Below are 12,119 nucleotides of genomic sequence, written 5' to 3'. Positions count from 1 at the left end.
GGGATATTACTTTTTCTAACACAATTCGTTGCGAGAAAAGCTAATGTACGCTTTATGAAACAACATTATGACAACGTATACACAATTGCACAGTTTCAAGTTGTATTTATGAAATGGAAATAGATCAACAAATGTATTTAAAACATTCGGGATCTAACCCTAAAGGCAGGTAAAATAAGAATAGGTGGATATAACGCATTAGATTTTCCTTGTAGAGTAGAAGGTCAAGGGTGCACCTTTGTGGGACACCAGTGTTGAGAAAAATCGTGGGAGCGTTGTTGCTGTATCTCAGGCATCTTCCGTGTTTAGCATAGGATTATTGTATTTCTTCCTTGTCATTATTGTCTGATAATTTACTTTTTTCCAGACTGGCGCATTGTGTGAATTCACCAGGATGTCGGGACCCAGCTATCCAAACGGGAGATGATGGTATCTGAATTAGTTGTTGACTAAAACCTGTTGCATTTTGGGAACAAACACGTTTAAGTTGAAAGTGAAAAAAAGGGGAAACGGTTCAAATGAGAATAAAACAGAGAACAATGTCACAACCACTCGTGGCAAATCCACTCGTGAATATGAACGTATCAGCTAATTACTATTTCACTGTGACTCCATTCCTTCCGTCGTCGTGTTTCTCAAGTCCTTGGACACAGCACAGTAACGCTTCGCTCCTTGTTTGCTTTCATCCTTGCCTGAGAAAATGGACTGTCAAGTCCACTGACTCTGCATTCGTTTTATTTTTAGTTGTTCTTTTCAGCCGTATTGCCGGCTTCGTTTTCCATTCGAGAGCTTATTTATCGCTCTGTTTGGCCTAATGTTTATTGTTTTCTTGTCCCTCTAACACTGTTCATATTAAAGTCTCTGAAATATCGACTCGCTTCAGTTTCTCTCACTCCTCACCTGGGCCATGTCCAAACCTGGTGACAAACATAAGTTGCATAGAGACCTTGCAAATTGATCTTTAAGCCGTATAATCTGTTCAGGTTAGCCACGCTACTTCACAGCCCTGATGGCTGCAGGATCTGAACTCGGTGCCATGCAACCTAAAGTTTCTATTGCCTCTCTCCGATGGTAGTAGCGGGAATAAAGTTGTTATGGATGGTAGGGTACTTTGGTGATAGCTGTTTTCTTCTTCAAATACCTATTGTACATGTACTCAGTTGTGGTGAAGTACTTCCTGTATTTGAATGGGCATAATATACTGTTTTTGTAACATTCTGTCTTTAACATTCTTGCCTTATTGTCGTTTTCTGCGATTTTAAATTCAATAAAAATTATTTTTTCCTGATGAGAGCGGGTGGTTAATGAATTAATTACCTATCAGGTGTAATTTATTGGAAGCCTGAAAGATTCGTACTCTCGGGGTTCCTTCTTATTTAATTGGAAAGTGGATACAACCCGCTGGGAGTGCCAATTTGCAGTCTTCTATTAGATATAATTTTATTCTTCATTGAAATTCCCCAGGTGTCATATGTACTTATGTTAATATGCATAGCTGAATCTTTAAAACGCTCAGGGAAAACTTCAGATCTTGTTGGAGACAATATAAATCCATGATTTTCTGCGACTGTGTCAGATCTCTGCAACAGAGCAATGTCTACGTTTCTGTTTTACATGTTACTCACCGCTATGCCAGAAATGCATGGGATTGTATGCAGGCGTCGTGCAAAGAACAGTTTGCCTGATTTGGCAAAGGAAGGAGATATCATCCTTGGCGGGATATTCACCATACATCTGGATCCGATTCACGACTTCCATACATTTACGTTAACACCGAAGAGTACTGGGTGCAAAAGGTGAGTTAACTTTTGTAGACCAGCATTTTGACAACATTCCGTCCATAAGAAATCGTTTTTACCCATTAATTATATGTTTCAAGTGGAGAGGTAATAATGAGCAAAGAATTTTTTGTTCCGTTCTCATTGTCCTTTATTGCTGGTCGGCAACGTAGTTGAATTGTAGTTTTATCATGGTACATCAACGGAAAATAATTGAGTTAATGCATTCTTCCTTCGTCAGAAACATAAGTATTAGTTATTCAACACTTGCTGCTGTGCGATCATGGCACAAAGATTTCGGCTTTAAAGGGAGTAATATCCGCCACTTTTCTTCAACATATGGTTGTAGTGAACAATATAATTGTGTCTGCCTATCAGATCAGAGATCTTATTAATAAACGTTTGGCGGTGCACCTTCTCGGAAGAACCTGCTTGATGCTTCATGGAAACGCCTCGTTTAAGAACTATGTGGTTATATAAAACAGAGTGACTCTTAAAATATAATTGTCCTGGCCTGCTCGGCACTGGTTGCCCACTCTGATGGTACATTTCTTGTCCGGGGTAATCTATAAAACATGTTAAGTATTTCATGAGAGAGCTTTAATCAGTGGAGATGGCAAACGCTAGAGTCAGCATTTAATACAAATGGACAGAACATAGAATAGTAAGCCCAATACAGGCCTTTCGGCCCACAATGACGTGCCAGCTTTTAAAACCTGCCTCCCCTATAACTCCCGCCCTAACTTAAATTCCTCCATTTACCTGTATAGTAGCCTTTTAAATTTCATTAGTGTATCTGCCACTATCACTGACTCAGGCAGTACATTGCACGCACCAACCACTCTCTGAGTAAAAATCCTTCCTCTAATACCCCCTCGAACTTCCCACCCCTTAATTTAAAGCAATGTCCTCTTGTATTGAGCAGTGGTGCCCTGGGGAAGAGGCGCTGGCTGTCCACTCTATCCGTTCCGCTTAATAACTTGTATACCTCTATCAGGTCTGCCCTTATCCTCCTTCTCTCCAAAGATTAAAGCCCTAGATCTCTTCATCTCTGATCATAATACATACTCCCTAATCTAGGCAGCATCCCGGTAAATCTGCTCTGTACCCTTCCGAATGATTCCACATAATTCCAATAGTGAGGCGACCAGAATTGGACACAGTACTCCAAGAATGGCCTAACTGGAGATTTATAGAGCTGCATCATTACCTCACGACTCTTAAACTCTATCCCTCGACTTATGAAAGCTAACACCTCACAAGCTTTCTTAACTACCCTATCTACTTGTGACGGAATCTTCAGGGATCGGTGGACATGTACCCCTAGATCCCTCTGCTCCACCACACTAGCAAGTATCCTGCCATTTACTTTGTACTCTGCCTTGGAGTTTGTCCTTCCAAAGTGTACCACCTCACACTTCTCTGGGTTGAACTCCATCCGCCACTTCACTACCCACTTCGGCACCCTATCAATGCCTCTCTAAATCTTTGACAATCCCCTATACTATCCACAACACCAGCAACGCTGCTGTCGTCTGCAATCTTGCCAATTCACCCTACCACCCGCGGATCAAGGTCATTAGTAAAAATCACGAAATGTAGAGATTCCAGACCAATCCTTGTAGGACACCTCGAGACACAACCCTCCAATTCGAATGTACTCCCTCCACCACGAACATCTGCTTTCTGCAGGCAAGCCAATTCTGAATATATTTGCCAAACTTCCCTGGACTCCATGCCTTCTGTTTTTTCTGTTTAAGTCTATCGTTTGGAACCTTATCAAATGCCTTACTAAATTCCATGTAGATTACATCCACTGCACTACCGTTATCTATTTGCTTGGACACCTCCTCAAAGAAGTCTATCAGGCTTGCTGGACACGATCTACCCTTCACAAAGCCATGCGGACTGTCCCAGATCAGATCAATGCCCATAGATTGCATCTCAAGCATCTTTTCCAACAGCCTTCCCACCACAGACGTAAGGTTCTCTGTCTATAATTACCCGGACAATCCCATCTACATTTTCTGAACACGGGGACAATATTTGCCTCCCATCAGTCCTCCGGTACCATTCTCGTGAACAAAGAGGACATAAAGATCCTAGCCAGAGGCTCAACGATCTCGTCCCTCGCCTCTTGGAGCATTCCGGGGAATATTCCGTCAGGACCCGGGGATCTATCCGTCCTAATGTATTTTGAAAACTCCAACACCTCCTCTCTCTTAATATCAATGTGCTCCGGAACTTCAACCTCACTTATATTTTCCTCTCCGTCATCAAGTCCCCTGTCATTTGTGAATACCGAAGTAAATTTTTCATTGAGGATCATGCTCAATTCCACAGCCTCCAGTTAGATCTCCCTACTTTTATCACTAATTGGTCCGACATTCACTGTTAAAGTAACTCCGCGGGTCAGGTGAGATCTTCTGGAATGAAATCAGATGGTAATGTTTGGGATCAACACCCTCACGAAGACCACATACTGCCTCACCAGCTGGGTTCCACTAGCAGTTCGTATATTTTTATTTTCTTTAAAATGACACTGTCATTCATCAAGATATCAGGGAGAGGTTTCAGGGCATGATTTCTACTCTCACGTACAAGCATAATTGCAACGATTTTATTCAGGGATGCGTAATTGTAAAGTGTAGCAAAGACAAATGTTCTGTGCCCATCTTCCGAGACAAAAACAGCTTATCATGAAAGATTATCTGATCTTCTTTTGTTGCACCTACTCAATTGTGTATAATTCTGAAATAATTTATCCACACTTGGGGTTGTCAAAGTTCTCTTCTTATTAGATTGAAATTTCTGTCATCATGCTAAATTCAGTGAACATTATTTCATTAAAATTTGCATTGGCTTAGTACCAGGGAAAACGAGAACAAATTGCATCATGTTGTGTTACAGTTATCGAGAAAATACTGGGCACATAGGCAAGCCAATGAAGTGCAAGCCCATAACAGGGTAGATTATGAGGTTAGGTCTCCATCTTCTTGTAATAAAGGAACATATATTATTTTAATAATAATAAAAACGTGCTAAATTGTACGTGTTGTTGCGGATAGGATGGTTCCTATGGTGGAAGTATCTACGACCAGACGACACAGCTTTAAAATAAAGGGACATCCTGTAAAATGGAGTTGAGGAGGAATAGTAGTATTAGTTTATGAGAGTGGTGAATCTGTGGGGCCAAATATCTGTGTATACTTAAGGGAGAGGTTCAATGAATTTTGATTTGTCAGTGCTTGAGTGGATACGGATTCGAGGGAGTGGAAAACAGCAAAGGCAGGAGATTGGGTTTGAGAGAAAAATGGATCAGCCATGATGAAATGGCAAAGGAGACTCGATAGACCAAGCGGCCTAGATCTGCTCCCATATCATAGAGTCTTATGGTCTTACTGTGTTCTCATTCTTATTATTTCCGGTGCAATAGGATGGAAATGAAGCAAGAAAGTATCCGTGTGCGTTGTTAAGCTGATGTTTTCTGCCTTAATGAGGCAGAAAGAAGGGCTGAAATGTAGGGCAGTCTGGTTTCCATGATGAGCTGAGCACTATCCGCAATTTTCTGCAATGTCTTGTGTTGCCTAACAGAGCATTTGTTATTCAAATCTGTGGCGCATCTGAGTAACAGAGAAGCAGTTGTCCTGTTGAAGGGCCTCAGCCCAGAACGTCGACTGTACTTTTTTGATAGATGTTCCAGGGCCTGCAGAATTCCTCAATTATTTTCTATGTGCTTCATCGGATTAGGATGGTTTCTATGTTGCATCGTTAAAAAAGGGCCCTTGTCAGAGGGAACATGCATAATTATGTCACTTTCTCAGTATTGTTATAATGTTGTTCTACCTTCCACCTTGACTGGCAAAAAACCTATATAATGTTCCAAGCCACAGCATTATAAATCACAGAGGCTGGCAACTGGTCCTACCAGCCAACTGGTCAATGCCGACAGCAGGCCTGTTGATAGTCGGAATGTATTGATCTATTACTTGCCAAATTGTTTTTCAAGCATAGTAATTGCATGCGTGCAATGCAAATGCACAATTACAGTTGAAAGGACGGTTTATCTATAATGAACATTGATATTCATTGAAATTTGTGTTTACCTGTTCCTGGATTTTAATATTCGACATTGTTTTTCAAGTGAATAGTGAGCTACTCTAAGGGGGTTTTACTATTTAAAGACGAGTTATTACGCGTATCCGATTCCTTATGTTGTGACTAAAACTCCAGTTTGATAATATTTGTAGTATTTCATTCATCTCGGGTTTTCCGATGATGGATACACAGGATTTGGAAATGATGCAAAAAATGTTTTCCAAGATAATGCCTGCATTAAAGGGCATTATTATTGCCGGTCCCTGGAATACGCTACCAGGAGTGGTGGAAGCAAATAAATAACGATACGTACGATTTCAAAGGTACACAATGCGGGTGGTATGGATAGGGACATTCCTTAAGCATATATGATTCCTACAATTCGCATATAACTACTGTTATAATTAGTTCGGCACATCATCAATAGTTGTTGATCTTCATCCTGAACTAAATTGTTCAACTGTCTTCGCATATTAACATTTCAAAAAAATCACATGGCAAAGTAAATTTATATGATGATTTATTATGTGTGTTTCCATACGCAGTTAAAATGTTTGTTCCATATGCATTGCATTCGACGCCACCGAAAAATAAATTCTCTGAAGGAAGCTTCCGACTACTCTCCATCAATAAACCGACAGAGCGACCACAGAACGTCGTATTGCCTGAGCACAATCCGTCCTCGTTATGCATACTGGGGACAGTGTCGAAGCTAGAAATCTTGAGGAGGACACAAAGTTCTGGAAGTTTCAGGGACTAAGGCAACAATTTGGCAGTAGAAAAAACATAGAAAGTATGAAATCCTACACCGCAATACAAGCCCTTCTGTTGACAATTTTGTGCTGAACATGTATTTACTCTAGAAATTACATCGGGTTAACCATAGCTCCATGTACGCATCCAAGAGCCACTTAAAAGCGCGATTGTATCTAACTCCTCTGCAGTCGCTGGCAGCCCATTCCACACACTGACTATTCTCTGAGTAAAACACTTACTCCTGACCTTCCCTCTGTACCTGTTTTCAAGCACCTTAAAACTGTGCCCTCTCGTGTTAGTCATTTCTGGCCTGGGAAAATGACTCTGACTATCCACACAATCAATGCCCCTCGTTAGCTTATACAACAATATCAGGTCACCTCTCATCCTCTGTTATCCAAGGAGAAAAGGCTAAGTGAACTCAATCTATTCTGGTAAAGCGTGATCTCCAATTCAGGGAACGTCCTTGTCTACATCCTGCACACCTGTTTCTATATGTTCCACATTCTTTTTGTAGTGAGGAACCGGAACTAGGAACAGTTTTTCAAGCATGGTCTGATGAGGGTTCTTTACAGTTGTAACATTACCTCGTTACCTCTCGTTTCGTGGATGATGAAGGCCAATTCATATTATGCCTTCTTAAGTACATACTCAACCTGCACAGCAGCTTTTAGTGTCCTACAGACATGGACCCCAAGATTCCTCATTCTCCACACTGCCAAGAATCTTACCATTAAATTTAATCTACAAAAATGAACCACATCAGACTTAATTCGGTTAAACTCCATCTTCCACTTCTCAGCCCAGTTCTGCACCCTATCGATGTGCCACTGTAACATCTGTCAGCCATCCACACTATCCACAACACCCCCAAACTTTATGTCATCACCAAATTTACTACGCTTTACGGTCAGCTATAAAATCACAAAGAGATGGAGGTCTCGGAACAGATCCCTGAGACACAGCACAGCTCACCGACCTCCATTCAGAGTATGACCCGTCTACAACCATTATTTGCCTTCTGTGAGCAAGACAATTCTGGATCCACCAAGCAAGTTACTCTTTTACCTCATGCTTCCTCGATTTCTCAATAAGTCTTGCATGAGGTACCTTCTCAGATGCCTTACTGAAATTCATTTATTCTATATAAGTTGCTCAATATGTTTAGTCACATAAATAAAAAAGTCAATCATGCTCGTAAGGCAGGACCTTTGACCTGCCTATTCCTCATCATATTATGCGTCTGTAAACCCTGCCTTTCAGGATCCTCTCCATCAACTGACCAAACACTGAAGTAAGACTCACTTGTCTATTATTTCCGGGACTATTTCTCCTTCCTTTTTTGAATAAGGCAACGACATCTGCACCTCTCCAATCCTCCGGAAACTTTTCCTGTGGGCATTGATGCTGCATAGATCATTGCCAGAGGTTCAGCAATATCCACGCCCGCCTCCCACAGCAGTCTGGGATATATTTCGTCCGGTCCTGATGATTTAACCATCTTGATGCTTTCCAGAAATTCTAGCATATCTTCTTTTTAAATACCTATATTTTCAAGCATTTCAGTCCCCTTTAAGTCATGCCGAAAAACATTAAGTTCCTTTTCGTAGTGAATACTTAAGCCAAGAATTCATTATGAACCTCCACTATCTTCCCAGGTTCCGGACACAATTTTGTACGGCCATATTTGATTGCTCCTATTCGCTCCTATCTTCTTTCTCAAGTTCAGTCTCTCCTCTTGTAGGCTTATCTACATATTGTGTCAGAAAACTGTGCAAAACTCATCTAAATTGTTCTAACCCGTCTCAGGACCTTGCCCTAGGGCAACCTTTACCACTGAAAGAGCCACTTGGACCCGTTTCCCACAGAAAAGAAAACACTGGGAGCCGCAAAACCCGCTTGACATTTAAAATGAAATAACACTGCATACAACGTTTTGTTTTGCCTTTATGCTATGTATAAACAAACTATAATGTGTTGCATTTATGAAATTGATGAACTCCTGCAGAGAAAATGAAATTACATTTCTGCATGCAACAAAAACATTTTGAACTCCGAAAAAAAGACGTTGGGTTGAAGGTTACTTTTAAGTAAAATACTCAACGTCTATTTGAGACCTTCTTGTATTTATGAAAAACGCCAAACTTAAATTTTCCGCCAGCAGCAAACCAAAAATAACGTCAGCCAGCTGTCAACCTGAAAAATAAAAGGACTATTTCACTGAACAATGAAAACATATGAATATACGTAAAATAATAGGCAATTAAAATATTTATCATACTTGTTCAGGTTGACTCACACCTGACAATGCAGTCGTATTTAGTAGGGATGGATCGATGCTTAGGGGAGTGACCGGGAAGGATAATGTGTTTTTTTCCTCTCTGAACTCACAGAAGCGTTTCCCAAACGATGTTTGCATTGCGATGATTGCAGAATGTAAATACTCCGAATTTATCATGTCGTGACCTTGTTTGAACTCTCTCAAATTGGGGAAGTGAGACAATGTGCCTTTCTGTAAATCTCTGGCAAGCAACGTCAACTTGCGCTCGAATGCCAAAACATCCTCCAACATGTGCAGGGCTGTACGTCCTTACTCCGTTGAAGAGCTGTGTTCAGCGTGTTCAGGTGCGCTGTCATGTCTACCATGAAGTGTAGCTTTTCCAGCCACTCTGGCTGTTCCAGCTCAGGAAAGTTGAGCCCTTTGCTGCCCAGGAAAGTTTTCACTTCTTCCAGACACGCGACAAAGCGTTTCAGCACCTCCCCGCTGGACAACCATCAGACTTTGTTGTGCAGCAGGAGATCAGAATATGCAATTTCCAGCTCGTCCAGTAACAAACGGAATTGACGGTGATTTAAACTTTTTGCCAATATTTTATTGACAATCTGAATGACAACATCCATTACTTCTGTGCATTCCGGAGGAAATGTTTGAGCGCACGGTGCCTCTTGGTGCAAGATGCAGTGAAAAGTCAGCAGCTTTCTGTCCAGCGACTTCTGCAGTAAAGCCACAATTCCCTTGTGCGTTCCCGTCATATTCGGTGCCCCCATCAGTAGCTACTGACACCAGATGGGTGGTCTTTATTCCTTTGGCTCTTAAACAATTCAAGACAGCCTCACAGATGTCCTCCCCCTGTGTTTGGTCTTTTAGAGGTATCAACTCAATCAGTTCTTCCTGTGGCCCGGCAGAGTTTACATACCGGCAGAACAACGCTATTTGTTCAATATCACCTTTGTCTTTAGACTCGTCACAGGCAATCGAGTAGGCCACAGCTGAATTGATGTCTTCAATTTGCTGTCTTGTGATGTCTTCTGCCATTTTTATGGTTCTGTCTTTGACAGTCTTTGCAGAGAGGGGCATATCCCTGATTTTCTGCACAATTTCACTCTTGTTTTTAAAGTCCGTGAATAGATGTTCTGAAATCTTAATGAAAGATTCTTTTATATATTCTCCATCTGTAAACTGCTTCCCGTGCCTGACTATTTCCTGAGCGGCAATATAACTGGCGTATGTCGTTGATTTTCCAGACTTCATCCATTTCTGGAAATGATTTTTGCTCAGATCAACCTTCCGCATCAGTTCCGAAACGGCTTTTTTTCTCTCATCTCCATCCGGATATTTTTGAGCAAAGGCTGCGTGTTTATTCTGGAAATGCCTTGCGACATTTGACTTTTTGTTGTTTGCTAGTTTCTCATTGCATATTAAGCATACCGGTAAACCAGTCTCGTCAACAGTGAAAGCAAATGAATCTGTCCACGTATCATTAAACATTCTGTTTTCTTCAGTCACTTTTCTTTTTTTAGAATTCTCCATAGTTGGCTTACCTTGGATCGAAAAATTAAAGAAATCGCGCACTGGCGGGTGTCAGGTATTGGCAGTGGTGACGTATATTAATAGCGATAAAAACACGTTGTAGCGGTGTGCTCACGCAGTCAGTAAACTGCAGTCGAATAACTTTATTCGAACTAAACAGCCTTGCTTTTAAGCCTCCCTCAACCCAGCCCCCATGGACGCAGATGCTGCAAAAGACGCGTACTCACAAACCCCCGTAGGCTATCTCCCTTAGCCGGAATGCTGGCTAATTGTGAGGAAATGTGTCGCCACACTTAGATTGTACAAGATCACCATAATCTTCAAATTTAGAATTACATTTCAAAAGCTAACAAACTAACATAAAATACATTTTAATTAAATACTGACCAATTATTTCCCAAAGCCACAGGGAGCCGCAGCACAGAGGTGAAAGAGCCACAAATGGCTCGGGAGCCGCAGGTTGCCGACCCCCGCCCTAGGGTGATGAAAATCAATATTAAGGAAATTGAAATCTCCCACCACAACAAGCCGGTTATTATTGTTCCATTATTGCTTGATGGCCCCGTTCCTATTGGGTGGTCTATAAAAAATACAAATAGAGTTATTGACCCCGTCCTTTCCTTTTATTCCGCTCACAGAGACTCATTAGACAATCCCTCCATTAATTTCTCCTTTCCTGCAGACGTGACGCTACCACTGATCAGTAGTGCCACGCTCCCACTTGTTTTGCCTCCCACCCTGTCCTTTCTGAACCATCTAAACCTTGACACTCTAAGCAACATTCCAGTCCCAGAGACATCCAAGTTGCTATAATGGCCACAACATCATACCCTCAAGTACTGATCAGCCTGAGCATATCTCTTCTCTATGAGCTGCTTTCCCTTCTTCTCACACTCTCTATAACCTTTCTCTTCCTCGGTATCTCTAGGTCGTTTCTCACACCTCAGCGATTCTTCTTTAAAATCCTCAAAACTCCCCGCAAGGATATTCGTCAACTTCGGGTTCAAGTGCAACCCGTCCTTGTTGTATAGGTCACTCCTGCCCCAAAAAAGGTCCCAGTGAACCAGAAATCTGAATCCCTGCCTCATGCTCCGATCCTTCAGCGACGCATTTCTTCTTGACCTCATTCTATTCCCTAACTCACTGTCGCGTGGCACAGGAAATAATCCCGAGAGTACCACCTTGGAGAGTCTGCTTCTCAACTTCCTTCCTAACTCCCTGTCATCTGTTTTCAGGACTCCTCCCTTTTCCTACGCACGTTGTTGTTACGAATATTTACCACGACTTCACTCTGTTCACCTCCACACTCCAGGATGTCGTGGACGCGATCAGGGACATCCTGGACCCTCGCAGCTGGGAGGAAAACTCTTATCGGTTTTTATTTTTCCTGCGTCCACAGAATCGCCTGACTGTCTGCCTAACTATAGAGTTTCCTATTATTGCTGCATCATCTTCCTTTCCCTTGCATTTTGGGCTGCAGGGCTAGATATTGTTCCAAAGGTGCGGCCACTGTTGCTTCCCAAAGGTAGATAAGCCCCCCCCCCCCAACAGCAGCATTCAAACATGAGTATTAATTGTTAAGGGGACAGCCAGAGTGGTGCATTCCAATATCTGACTCTTGCCCTTCCCTCTCCTGACTGTTACCCACCTATCTGTCTCCCAAGACTCCAGTGTCA

General features: G+C 41.9%; 1 protein-coding gene across 1 annotated transcript in view; it reads left to right on the top strand.

Moving 5' to 3' along the window:
* The first annotated feature begins 1,629 nt into the window (after positions 1–1,629).
* Positions 1,630–12,119, top strand: part of LOC132403000 (extracellular calcium-sensing receptor-like) — a 30,141-nt gene continuing 19,651 nt past the window's right edge. Inside the window, exon 1 of the mRNA XM_059986203.1 lies at positions 1,630–1,796. Within this exon, the coding sequence (XP_059842186.1) occupies positions 1,630–1,796 (167 nt within the window). The remainder of the gene's footprint in view (positions 1,797–12,119) is intronic.

The sequence above is a fragment of the Hypanus sabinus genome, chromosome 2 (assembly GCF_030144855.1).
Source record: "Hypanus sabinus isolate sHypSab1 chromosome 2, sHypSab1.hap1, whole genome shotgun sequence".
NCBI classification, from domain to species: Eukaryota; Metazoa; Chordata; class Chondrichthyes; order Myliobatiformes; family Dasyatidae; genus Hypanus; species Hypanus sabinus.
Note: the sequence above shows the minus strand (reverse complement) of the source record. Positions and strands in the feature narration are given on the sequence as shown.